The 13,624-nt window shown below is 45.3% G+C and overlaps 2 protein-coding genes across 2 annotated transcripts in view; one reads left to right on the top strand and one right to left on the bottom strand.

Moving 5' to 3' along the window:
• Positions 1–2,439: 2,439 nt before the first annotated feature.
• On the bottom strand, positions 2,440–3,213 carry LACBIDRAFT_305049 (uncharacterized protein; the record flags this gene model as incomplete). Its single annotated transcript, XM_001874410.1, has 2 exons — positions 2,440–2,456; positions 2,517–3,213. 2 exons carry the CDS (start codon positions 3,211–3,213, stop codon positions 2,440–2,442), a joined length of 714 nt encoding a protein of 237 aa, XP_001874445.1.
• A 5,510-nt stretch (positions 3,214–8,723) lies between these two features.
• LACBIDRAFT_321543 (uncharacterized protein) overlaps positions 8,724–13,624 on the top strand; it is a gene marked incomplete at both ends in the record, with an annotated part of 6,020 nt that continues 1,119 nt past the window's right edge. The window contains 9 exons of the mRNA XM_001874991.1: positions 8,724–8,737; positions 8,772–9,078; positions 9,447–9,588; positions 9,675–9,782; positions 10,178–10,361; positions 10,800–10,970; positions 11,133–11,357; positions 11,382–11,651; positions 12,177–13,607. Of these exons, the coding sequence (XP_001875026.1) occupies positions 8,724–8,737; positions 8,772–9,078; positions 9,447–9,588; positions 9,675–9,782; positions 10,178–10,361; positions 10,800–10,970; positions 11,133–11,357; positions 11,382–11,651; positions 12,177–13,607 (2,852 nt within the window). The remainder of the gene's footprint in view (positions 8,738–8,771; positions 9,079–9,446; positions 9,589–9,674; positions 9,783–10,177; positions 10,362–10,799; positions 10,971–11,132; positions 11,358–11,381; positions 11,652–12,176; positions 13,608–13,624) is intronic.

The following is a 13,624-nucleotide window of genomic DNA, read 5'->3' as shown; positions in this document are numbered from 1 at the left end:
TAAATAGATTTTATGTCATCAATCAAGTACATTAAAATTTGATCTATTGAGATCCCTGGGGTGTGAAATTTATAAGAAATTTTGAGTATTGAGGAGTTGAATTAGTGCAGATAAAGTCTCTAGCTCAGTGTTGATCAGCAATGCTGATGCTGATCAGAGCATGTCGGGGAGGGTAAAGAACTGGTTTATTTTGGTCAATTCCCCTGTTCCAAAATGTACGTCTAAAAGAGAAGAGCCAAATATATACATAATGAGATTTTCTGTGTATTCCAGTTGGATTCCTGTGTATTCTGGTCGGATTCCACTGGAATTCCTGGAGGAATGGAAAGTATTGGGCCAGAGTACAAGTGGCAGTGGCTTGTTTGGAGGGAGCTAGGCAAAACCAGCTAGTGGAGGCTTGTTTGGGAGCACAACAACCACCCCAACAAATACTAGCAACTTGTTCAGGGGTGGCTAGCAACAGCAATCCAATTTATTTGGGAGTACCACCAATGCCAATCTGCTGTTGGGCAGAAAAAATCTCTTTTGGAGTAGTACCCTGGGAACCAGCACTTTTGGGAGCAGGCAGCAGCCACAACAGCTGCAGTTTACTGCTGGGAGTCTTCTTTCTCTAGATCTGCTGGAGGGTCAGGACAGCCAAGGGGGCCCTGGGAATACAAAAACTACATGGGGTAGATTTTTTTTGGTTAAGGCTCTCAGGACCTCCCCCTCCATGCCACCTTCTAAATAGGGTATGTTTTTTGTCCAAAAAAGGTATGTTTCTTTCCACACTTATTCTGAAGAAATTCCTAGCTGTAGTGCTGGTGGGCCAGGAAGCCTTTCTGTTATGGTTGTTAAGTGTAACAGGCAGTTATGTTAAGCTTGTCGAGTTCTTTGTCATTCATTTGTCTGCCACAGTTCTCATCTTGAGACAAAGCAGGTCACTACAATGTTCTCTTAGCCCTATAAGAGACACAGTAGGTTCTAGTAGCCTTGTGACTGAGGGTCTGTACAAGGTTCTATGATATGCTGACTTTACTGAGTCTAAACGTGTATTAAATCTTCAACATTGAAGACTTATTGTCAAGGTTTCAAAAGAGACTCTAAGTTGAAAGACTATAGAGTTTGAGGGCAATCTTAATTCCAAGGTTTCTGAGGGAGAACTAAGCTTAGATTGCCTAGGTTCAAGCTATTGAATACAAATGAAAGTAGCCTACTTATATACTAAGGGTATGAGTCAGAATACAAGTCAGAAGTATGAGTCATATGAATCATACTAAGTCTATGTGAGTCATATGACTACGAAGGAGTCATATAAGTCTATCTAAGTAAGTATGAGTCAAAAAAAAAAAAATCTAAATAAGAATGAGTCAAGAAAGGAATATAGCTGGAACGTGTATCTAGAACTGTCCAGTATAGTCTAGATGCATCTTAGGAATGTGTAAGTGTCTGTGTGTGTTTGTACATATAAGGAAAAAGAGTCTGTAACACTTTCCAGCTTTAAACTGAATCTAAAATACTTGAATACACATATATTACCATGTTTTAAATGTCCAAGCAGGCTAAAAACCATCAGCTGGATCAGATCAGATGAGCAGCAAGCTGCAAACCAATTGCAAGTCTCTTCAAATAATTGAGTACATGGACTTATACAGGGATAATGTGTCTGCAGTGAGAATTTTTCAAGTTTGGGGCATCAAGAGGCATAGAAATAGACCAGTAAACTCAAACAGGAAGCAGGATTGGCTTAACATAGTGCCAGACCTTCAATTTACTCAAGCCTATTCCAAAATATGCCAAAACACATGAAATCTGACCTCTAAAAAAATGTTTTTAAGGCCTCACAGACCTATCCCCCCCCCTACCTCGGGTCATGGCATGCATTCCCAGTACCCCCTTGGGGGCAGCAGCAGAATGATCCTGTGACCCAGCATGCCAATATCACTGCTAGGTTTGAAGGGATATATAATGCATAGAACCCTGCTTCTCCTCAGTGTTGGTTTCAGTTACCTTTGTTTTTTTCGATTGGTTATGGTACTGAGGGTGACTTGACAGCACAACTTTTACAATCTTGTGAATCCAGACCAAGTCAATTTGTATGGGTGCCTGCCAAATGCTACTCATGATGCCCTCTGGGAATGGGAAAATGCTGATCCATCCTCTAGGTAGCAGGTTAGTGAATATTTTCTTGGTCATACTGGGTATCAGTAAGTTGACCATGGCAATGTTAAGACACAACACTCATCATGGAGAAAAACTACATTTTCAATATCAATGATGAGAAAATTCTTGGAGCTATGATAAAATGGTATGATCAGGGCAGCAATACTGTGATATACATTCAGAAGGAAGTAATGCAACCAGGTTAGTTTTATGAGCAAACTACCAGAACACATGTATGTACTACATATATACTATCATTAAATATACTAGACAGGTTCTGGATTCTGACTGGATGAGCTACTCATGTAAGATGCCTATGATTTGGAATGAATTTTAATTTTTCATTCCTGCATTTTGTGAACTGTGTTACATACCAGAATGTGGTGGACCAGGCCCATCCAAAAACAAGATGGAGGGTGTAATGGTTACCAAATCAGAGCCTTCAAAGAGTTTAACCTGTGTATGACAACCAGACTGTTTCACATCTGTAAGAGACTTGTATTCACAATCCTCCAGTAGTGTACTGGGTATCTCCAACTGGACAATCTGGCACAGATTGGAGTATGAGAGACCTTTTGGCTTTGCCAGCCCAATCAATGCCTGTATCCAGGATTGCCTGTTTTCAATGCTTGAAATCAATGACCAACATGAAGTGACCTCAACATGTAACTGAGTAGGCAAAGATGCATTCTTTCCAAGGAACTCAAACTCCACACTTGGGAGGGTATCAAGGAGCTCTTTACCTGCCTCCTGTTCATGTGGGTCATCAATGTTAAACCCCCACCAAACAACACCATCACTGTCACCCTGGGTAATCCGTGATCCATAGTTTCTCATCTCCAGGTACGACGAAGACTCTGCTCCAAAATGTCCTGAAAACATTGCCTTGATGGATGGTGAACCAAACCCTGCAGAGCTTGAGAAGCCTAGTGCAGAGTTGCTCTGTTGGGTTGTAACTTCTGTGCTCTCAAGACTTATTGCAGGAGTTCGAGAAGGTTTGATCGCATCCACTCTTGTAAGTTCCTCTTTAACATCTATCACCACTCTAGCATGGACCTGCTCATAGCCCATGGTCGGAATTGCTCGCTAGCCTTGAAATTTCAACTTCTTGAATTGTATGCATATCTTTGGCAATTGTTTTGGTTTTGAGCATGGAGCATGGGACTTTTTGAGGTGTCAATTTTCTAGTCAAGAAAAGAGTAAACAACTCACCTCTATTATAAGCCTCCCATTGATCTGCAGCTTCTGAAGGACCTTTGGTGACACAATGTCTGCAGTAGTAGCATAGACCTTGGCTTGAGCATCAAAGGAAATGACTGGCAACAGGGAGGTCAAGCTACTGCCCTTTGGATCATCAGGATCGTCATTAGGATCTTCATCATCTGGATTGCCATCATCACCTTCACCATCCCCAGATTTCTGATCCTCATCATCTTCTTTCCCTTCATCATCTGTATCTTTCTTATCAGAATCACTACCTTTCAATTCGTTCCCACTGAAGCCTGAAGGAGCAGATGTTCCACTGTTACTGCAAGAGCCTTGTGGACAGGACACAACCTGAATTGAAGTTGGTGCAACAGTGGAACAGATATCAGCATATCCCTCTGTTCGAGAGAACACAAGCTCATCCCAGCTCAGAAGGGTTTCATCATTTTTGAATACAGGTATCTGGTACATGGAGAAGGGTGTGAAAAGTGCCCCAGGGATTGGAGAGAGTATCTTTCCAAGTTTGGTAACAAAGGATTCAGCTCTTTCAGTGATGTCCACAGAACAGAATATGTGAATCTCTGGCAGGTACCCTGTTCCTGACAACAGGAGGGCCTCATTGAAGCCAGCCAAGATGGCATACTCTGATGTAGAAATTTGGAAGTCTGCAAAGGCTGTTTCAATGACCGTCTCCTTACCCTGAATACCCTCAAGTGCACTCTCTGCTCCTATGACAAAATGTTTGCCAATTACAGACTCATTAGTTGGTTGTTTCACTTTGTCCTGAGTATGTAGCTTCAAGCTGGAAGCAAATTTGACATCTTTGGGGGTATCTTGTATGGCGCCAAGTGAAAACACTGACTGTGCATATGGAAAAGCCTGAGGCTTAGAAGACATGCTGGATGGATGAGGTGTAGCATTCTGGTTGTGTGTAGTTGAGTAGACAAATTCAGAGTATGATTGGTCAGAAAAGGGGAGGTGAGAAAGGAGGTCAGCTGGAAAGGGGGATGGATAGTGAAGTGGGTGCAGCTCTGCAGCCTCATCATATTTTCCTTCCTTTGAATATGTAACAACCAAATTATTCATGCTGGTCAAGGTATATGGATGTTCTGGCCCTAGCACCTTTTCATGCAGACCTAAGATCTTCAGGTCCAGCTCTTCAGCCTTCTCATATTTTCCCTGCTTTGAATATGTTGCTGCAAGATTATTCATGCTGGTCATGGTATATGGATGTTCTGGCCCCAGCACCTTTTTATGCAGATCCAGGACTTCCAGCTCCAGCTCCCCAGCCTCCTCATATTTGCCTTGTTTGAATAGGTGACTGCAAGATTTGCCATACTGGTCAAGGTATCTGGATGTTCTGGCCCCAGCACTTTTTTATGCATATCCAGGACTTTCACATCCAGCTCCCTAGCCTCTTCATATTTTCCTTGCTTCAGATATGTTGATGCAAGATTATTCATGCTGGTCAAGGTATCTGGATGTTCTGGCCCCAGAACTCTTTTTATGCAGATCCAGGACTTTCAGCTCCAGCTCTCCAGCCTCCTCACATTTTCCTTGAAGTGAATATGTGCTTGCAAGATTTGCCATGCTGGTCAACGTATCTGGATGTTCTGTCCCCAGCACTTTTTTATGCATATTCAGGACTTCCAAGTCCAGCTCTTCAGCCTTCTCATATTTTCCTTGCTTCTGAATATGTTGACTGCAAGATTATTCATGCTGGTCATGGTATCTGGATGTTCTGGCCCCAGCACCTTTTTATGCAGATCCAGGACTTCCAGCTCCAGCTCTCCAGCCTCCTCATATTTGCCTTGTTCTGAATAGGTGGCTGCAAGATTTGCCATACTGGTCAAGGTATCTGGATGTTCTGGCCCCAGCACTTTTTTACGCATATCCAGGACTTTCACATCCAGCTCCCTAGCCTCTTCATATTTTCCTTGCTTCAGATATGTTGATGCAAGATTATTCATGCTGGTCAAGGCATCTGGATGTTCTGGCCCCAGCACCTTTTTATGCAGATCCAGGACTTTCAGTGCCAGCTCTCCAGCCTCCTCATATTTTCCTTGGTGTGAATATGTGGTTGCAAGATTTGCCATGCTGGTCAAGGTATCTGGATGTTCTGGCCCCAGCACTTTTGTATGCATATCCAGGACTTTCACATCCAGCTCCCCAGCCTCCACATATTTTCCTTGCTTTATATATGTTGATGCAAGATTATTCATGCTGGTCAAGGCATCTGGATGTTCTGGCCCCAGAACTTTTTTACACAGATCCAGGACTTTCAGCTGCTAGCTCTCCAGCCTCCTGATATTTTCCTTGCTTTGAATATTTGCGTGCAAGATTATTCATGCTGGTTAAGGTATCTGGATGTTCTGGCCCCAGCACTTTTTACACATATTCAGGACTTTCACATCCAGCTCCCCAGCCTCCACATATTTTCCTTGCTTTATATATGTTGATGCAAGATTATTCATGCTAGTCAAGGTATGTGGATGTTCTGGCCCCAGCACTTTTTTGCACACATCCAGTACTTTCAGCTGCAGCTGTTCAGCCTCCTCATATCTTCCTTGCTTTGAATATATGAGTGGAAGATTATTCATGCTGGTTAAGGTATCTGGATGTTCTGACCCCAGCACTCTTTTACACTATCCAGGACTTTCACATCCAAATCCCCAGCCTCCACATATTTTCCTTGCTTTATATATGTTGATGCAAGATTATCCATGCTAGTCAAGGTATGTGGATGTTCTGGCCCCAGCACCTTTTTTGCACAGATCCAAGACTTTCAGCTCTAGTTGACCAGCCTCTTCATATTTTCCTTGGTCTGAATAGGTGGCTGCAATATTTGCCATGCTGGTCAAGGTATCTGGATATTCTGGTCCCAGCACTCTTGTACACAGATCCAGGACTTTCAGCTCCAGCTCTCCAGCCTCTTCATGTTTTCCTTCAACTGAATATGTTCTTGCAAGATTTGCCATGCTGGTCAAGGCATGTGGATGTTCTGGCCCCAGAACTCTTTTACACAAATCCAGGACTTTCAGCTCTAGCTCCCCAGCCTCCTGATGTTTTCCTTGCTTTGAATATGTTGCTGCAAGATTATTCATGCTGGTCAAGGTATCTGGATGTTCTGGCCCCAGCACCTTTTTATGCAAATTCAGAACTTCCACATTCAGCTCCCCAGCCTCCTTATACTTTTCCTGCTTTATATATGTTGCTGCAAGCTTATTCATGCTAGTCAAGGTATTTGGATGTTCTGACCCCAGGGCCTTCCTATACAGATTCAGTACCTTCAGCTGCACCTCTGCAGCCTTATCATATTTTCTTTGCTTTGAATATGTTGCTGCAAGATCATTCATGCTTGCTATGATACATGGATCTTCTGGCCCCTGCACTTTTTTACACAGATCTAAGATCTTCAGCTGCACCTCTTCAGCCTCATCATATTTTCCCTGATCTGAATATGTTCTTGCAAGATTAGCTATGTTGGTCAATGTTGATGGATGTTCTGGGCCCAGGACTTTTTTATGCATATCCAGGACCTTTAGCTGCAGCTCTACAGCCTCCTCATATTTTCCTTGTTTTGAATATGTGACTGCAAGATTTGCCATGCTGGTCAGTGTCAATGGATGCTTTGTGCCCAACTTCTTTATATCTATCTGTACCATTTGATATTGAAGGTACTCCACATCATTCCACATTCCATTTTCATTCAATACATAACTGAACCTGCAATATTCATTATCATCAAACAATTTTTTAAAGCCACTTTCTTTTTGTGACTGGTAATTGGCTTTGATGTGTGGTACAAGAAGTCTGTTGAATGCAATGTTCTCAGCCGTCATCCCTTCTGTAATACAGTTTACAAGGATCAATTTTGACACTTGCATCATGCATCTCTTTTCAGATATTGACATCCTATCTCTACTCCATTGATGTGTCAATGGATGAATGGCATAGATTCCTGGAGAGGTCGAGTACTGCTTGATCAAAGAAAATGACATAAGGACTGTAATTCCTTCATGAAAGAAATATTGATTCCAAGACTGATCTTTTCCCAGCTGAAGCAATTGATTGATAGTAATTCCAACTTTTCTTTCCAGTCTACCATGCTGTCCTTTGGAGAACCCCATAGCAGCCTTTCTAAAAGCAGCCTCAGCGATACTCTCATGATGTAGAAATGCAGCAGTTCCAAGAATAAGAACAGCAGCCTGAGCAGCTGCTCTACCATGCCCATCAGATTTTTTCTTTGCCCTTAATTGAATTTCATTGAATGACAAATCCCAAGTTTCATAGATGGTACGGTTGTACTGAGATACCTCCCTAAATGAAGGGTGGTTCATAAGCTTATTCCTATATTGAGAGAGATGCTCAAGATAACTATCAATACTACAGAGACCAGCCTCAATAGAAGCTCCTGCTTGATCAACAGCCATAGGTAAGCAGCGGAGCTCAAGTACAATCTGCCTAGCTATGCTGTGGACACCCTTTGACTGCTCAGTTAGATGGCTGGCTTTCAGCAGGAGTGATATGGCTTCCTTCTCAGCCATCCGGTCAATCTCAAGACAGTTTTCATAAGATGTAACCTGTTGAGATGGATATCTGCTAGTAACCAGAATATTCCCCTTAGAACCAGATGGGACAAATTTCTTTACCACTTCACCATCAGCATTGTCAAACACCAGTAGCCATTCACTCTGAAGAGATGCAATCCACATAAGAGCAGACTGAGAGGACACAGTGATACTAGCAGCTTTAGCCTCAGGATGAAAGCAAAGACCCTGTAAATCAAGAGCTATGGTGTCCTCAGATGATGCATCAATCCAGAAGATATGGGAGAATCTATACATAGTTTGAGAAGATCTGAAAAAGAAAGAGTAAAAGAAGAAAGATTACCTGTCAGCCACCTCCTCAATGAACTTCAAACAAATCTGAGTCTTTCCAATTCCTCCCATACCATACAATAGAAATAACTTTCTATTCTGATCTGTGGAGACTGTAGGTGCAAAGTGATTCTTCAGCTTTTTGAGAATGTCCTCGCGACCTGTAAATAAGGCATTTGAACTTGGTCTTTGGGGAACAAGAAGTGTATCATCTTGGCCCCTGCTGGCATTGTCATGAACCTGCATCATGACAAAAAGTCCTATCAATGTCTGAAACAATCAACGCCATGGTCACAGGACACACATTTTGAGCCACATAGAGTGTGGAATCTCTCATGTTGATGTTGCGAGCTCCCTGCATTACATTCTGGGGTCCCGAAGCAAAGGATATGAGCTGAAGAAGTTGTTTGTGCATCGTAAACACAGACCAGAGATGTTCCCTCCCCCCTAACCTCTAGCGCCCTTGTCACCAATGTCGACCTAGATCTCGTCAGGATGCTACCTTCCAGGTGGGAGTCATGAACTCTAACCTTGAACCGCTAGGGCGTTCATTACGCAGGCGGTCTGCGCCCACAAGTCGATCAAGCAATCCCTTGAACTTGCCTTTCAGGCGATTTTCGCGGGGGCGACTGGAATCAGACATGGCGGTTTGAAAGAGAATGTTGATGCTGTGCGGCGTCAACGTTCAAAATGGGTACCAGACCGTTTCACAGAGTCAGCTGACCTGATTCATCAGTGCTCCTTTCAAGCCCGTGACGATGCTGTTACTGGAGGATGGTGGGAGCCTTCACTTAGAGCTCGGAGGAACGGCCTTCAAAATGGGACACTGGCGAGGTTTTGCATCAACTCAGTAAGTAGGACCGCGATCAACGGACGTGTGAGAAAGCGACGCCTTTTACAGGGCTCTAGGGGACGAAAGGATGAGAATGCGGCATTTTATTTCGCACATCCAGAACGACATCAAATCCACCATAGCCTAAGAGAGTAACCATAAGCGATTGAATGCGGTATCAATGATAGTGAGCTGAGTAGAAGTAGATGTCCAAGAAATCTCGCAGCTCGAAGAGAAGGTTGCGACGTTTAAGTGTGTGGGAAGAGGAGGATGAAGCGGCTGCGTTGGTTGCTTAGAGGAGGAATGGGAGGGGAAGTGGACTGGCAAAATCCACTTGTGAGAGGGGCTGTAACTCGCTCATACGTACGGCGCACTGTCCTCTACAGAAAGTGTCCTATGCACCTCATGATCCTCAGTCAACGAATCATCGCCTCCGTGGTAATCCTAGACAACAACCTAAAGCCTTCCTAGTTGGTGGTCACGTTGACTTGCGAGCGAGCGGATTCCTCAATCGTGGGATCCAAGCTCGTATGTGAGGAGCTAAATGAAAGGGCATGCGTCGTTGACCTTTGGGTCCGAGAGGGGAGGGAGCCTATGCAACAACTGTCCGTCAGAATTAACCGAATGCACCGATGTACGTGGCGTATTCAAGCTCCTCTACGTCGAACTTATTTGCGACCACGTTCTGAGTGCATCAAGAACTAATATCAAAATTGTTTTGTGTAAGTAAGCAGAAAGAGAACTCGATGAAGAGATGGCAGTACTTATGAAGGTCGTTACATGCGCGAGTCCATTGATATGGATTTGTTGAAGTCCGACGTCCTTGATGAGAACGACAATTATTGAGCTTGTAGCCAGTACCGTCAGTCGGTGATCAGATGCATGGGCATCGACTTCGCTTGGCCCGCTGACCCAGGAAGCTAGAGTGCAAACAGGTTCAGACCTCAAAAGAAGAGAAGAGAAAGCACAAACTCAATATGAGATGATCTCTAGTCGCATATCACTCGGAGCGACGTAACCCAATGTCATGGATATCCTTGCCATCGATGAAATCCCTCAAATAGTCCAATCGTTCAGTCATACTCAACTTTTCCTTTGTTACTCTTAAGGTCATTAGCCTCCCTTGCATCCGCCGACTCCATCAGAGGGCTTACCAAGTCTTGGAGATGTAACAACGACGGACGAGCCTTTGGCGACGTCGACGGTCGAAAGACTCCCGTTGTTTGGATGCGTGACCCTCATTCAGTTTGTCATGGATCTGTCGAAGCTGGATGGTGGTGGCGTAGTGAAAGATCTGGGAGGTATGGTGAAGAAGACGAGGGTGAGGGAACGAAGGAAATGAAGTAGTCAAGTGACGTCGTTATAGAAGGTGGATTGTAGAGAATGGGACAACAATTATGTGAGAAAACCAACGACTGAAGCGCCAGCGGGCATTTTGGGACTGCAGCCTCCTAAGAGCTACGGTGAAGTTGGCTGCACGTGAAGGGGGCTCTAAAGTTCGTTTTATGAAGAGTTTTGGCACACAAGAAGGTCTAAAGAGTGCCCTATTTCAGCTGAAAAGCAAGAATAATGTCCAAGGACTTACATGTCAAGACATAGTCCGCTATGCATGCATGAAAAAGATTTCTTACAGCAGTTCTGAGAGCGATGATGAGAGCGGGATTCACACCCACGGCCCGGGGGGAAAAGATGTTTACATGATACAATGCCCTGATCCTTAGCGTTTTATGAATTTATAGGCGAAATGTGGGGGAAGAAAGTTTTGGGAGATTCAATGGAGTAGGCGAGTCCCAAGTCAACATATCATGGACTGAGCAAAAGGATACCGACAAAGTCGTGCGCCTTTTCGAGGCCAGATGGGCCAGTAAACAACGAAGGAATTCAATAACTTGTGAACCATCCAAGCTGGGGTATGTTCCGAATCGAAATGAAAGCCAGCCCTGTGAATCGAAAGAGATTGAATAAAGAAAGGACCAATGAGAAAACCACAACACTCACAGAAAATGACGATTCCCGCGACAACTAGTTGTGGGGGATTCGAGTAGCACCGCTACCGTCAAATGATCTACCAGCCACTGGATTTCAACCGGAATACGCAAAGTTGCAGAAGGCTTGAAGCCTAAAGGCCTCCCTGGCACCTGCGATCTCCCAAGCGTGTACCGTAACAATACGAATGTTTTCTTGAAGCTGAAGAAATTTTCAGTAACGAAGCGATCGGTCACTGTGACTCCGCTTTCAAACGCCATTCTCAGCAATGAAAAAGAGTCTGGTGCTCTCCGCGATATCAATATCGTCCTGTAAGATATCTGCATCCAATCAAGTCACGAACCTCTCATTCGACTTTTCCATCTCTGGCAAGCACCCTTTTGGTGGATGTCTTGGGTCGGATTATGTGACGAAATCATGCGCATTTCTGCCGGGAAGCCGCTCGAGTTGAAGGTGTCTTCGGAGGGCTTTCAGTCCCCAGACGTTGGAGACGGCGCAGTGTACAGGCGCATCGAGGAGACGACAGCATCCCTTTCAGACTTTGTGTTCACTTTTAGAACCATACTTGTTGGTCTAGTGGGCTCGCTCCATTCCCCCGCGACCAAGTGCGCAGTAGATGTAGACGGTAATTCGGTCGCGTATTGTTTCTTAGACCTACGCACCACGCCCGCTGGCTGGGACACTCATCCTCCCGTCGTTGAGCATACTTTCAATTTTTTTTTGTAACCCTTCATCACCTAACCGTTCTACAGAGACTTGATGCCATAATGTAAAGCTGGGCGATTGCAGTCGGTACTTACGCCGCAGTGCCACGGAATTTTCATCCATAAAGATACATGACCTTGAAAGAGAAAATCATCACAGAGGCGGAAAGACATAAACGAGGAACCCACCGACCTTGGCCATGAACGGAGCTGTGCATTCAAGAAAGATAAGCAGACTTCAAGTAATCATATATTCATATCTCGGTTTGAAAAAAACGTCCAACAACTCAAGTTATCCACCGCTTCTTGATCTAGAACTTCCACATACGCTTCTTTCCCACGGTCCAGGCCGTGCAAAAGTCGAAGCAGTATGGAGGAGAACACAGACAGTAGCAATAGAAAAACCCATAAACATAATTCCCCAAGCACACATGCCTCACAAAGATACTCCCAACCCATCCCAACCCAGTACACCAAACCCACCCAACCGGAGGGAGGCGCGACGCGCCCCCAACGGACAGCTCGACAAACCCGACCACAGACCCCATCCGGCACGACCGCCTCCTTCCTGGAGAACGCGGTCGGAAGGGTAGGTAGAATGGCGCAATCAGTCACCCACACGTCCCCGGCGAAAATCAAGAGCGTACTAATAGGAAACAAGAAAAGGGCGCTGGACGCAGAACGCGCGACCACCCCAACCCCGCAGTCCTACAACGACGTAGACATGACCATGGGAGACCAGAACGACCCAAACCGGCGCGTCCCATGGGACGAAGACATCGAGTCATCCGGAGACGAAAATGACCAAAGGGGAATCGACCAAGAATCCATACAGGCCGACAGATTCAGCCACCTCGCAGATCGCTCGATGAGCAGGGACGAGAAGTTAGATCACCTATACAACTCCCTCTTAGACGCCGGGTTCTTCGTACAGGCATTGGAGAGTGGGGGAGAAATGGATATTGCAAGGACTGACCAAAAAATCACAGGATGCATGACGGGCCTATCAAACGCGCTCCTCAACCAGCCATACAGAGTCATCATGGAACAGCAAGCAGGCCTCGCGAAGGCAATCCACGAGATCAGCAAGAACATGACGACGACCATGGAGAACATGGCGACGATCATGGAGAATGTTCAGAACAACGGAGAAAAGATTGAACACATGAAGAATGAGACAGCCAACAGCCTAACAGCAACCTCAGACCGGCTCAAAGCCTTGGAATCCCTGGCCACCGACACTCAGTCACGAATCGCAAACCTGGAAAACCGAGGTGCTGGACCCCAAACACGAAACACGGAACCCACCTCAAACCCAAGCCACACAACAAGCCACGCCACTGGCCCGACGTTCAAACCCAAAGGGAAAACTGAGGGAAACCCGGGACCAACCAAGAAGAGCACCAACCCAGCATCGGCCCATCACCCAAGCCGAGCGGTCATCCGTTTCCTGCCTGACGGGATTAGGGACGAAGACCGCCTAGACCCAATGGTAATAGTCAATACAATCAACAACGCCCTCGCCAACGCACCCTCCCTCAAGGCCAAGCACATCAGAGCTGTAACTGCAACCTACAATAACCAAGGTAACCTCATCGTCTCAACGCGTGCTGACCAACGCGCCGCAGATCTGCTCCAATACGCAGAGCTCTTCATTCCGCTAATCGACCAAGGATACAACACAAGTGTCATAGAAGACAAAAAATGGTTTAAGATTCAAATCGACGGCGTCAACACCCACACCATGACCAGTCTTGGGCCCAGGTCCATCCTCACCGCGGAAACAGTACACGAAGAACTCCTGGCATGCAACCTCGCCTACGCCCAAGCCAGTGACTCTATAGTTGCGCCCCCGCGGTGGATGCGAACCCAAA

The sequence above is a fragment of the Laccaria bicolor genome, genomic scaffold (genome assembly GCF_000143565.1).
Source record: "Laccaria bicolor S238N-H82 LACBIscaffold_2 genomic scaffold, whole genome shotgun sequence".
Taxonomy (NCBI): domain Eukaryota; kingdom Fungi; phylum Basidiomycota; class Agaricomycetes; order Agaricales; family Hydnangiaceae; genus Laccaria; species Laccaria bicolor.
Note: the sequence above shows the minus strand (reverse complement) of the source record. Positions and strands in the feature narration are given on the sequence as shown.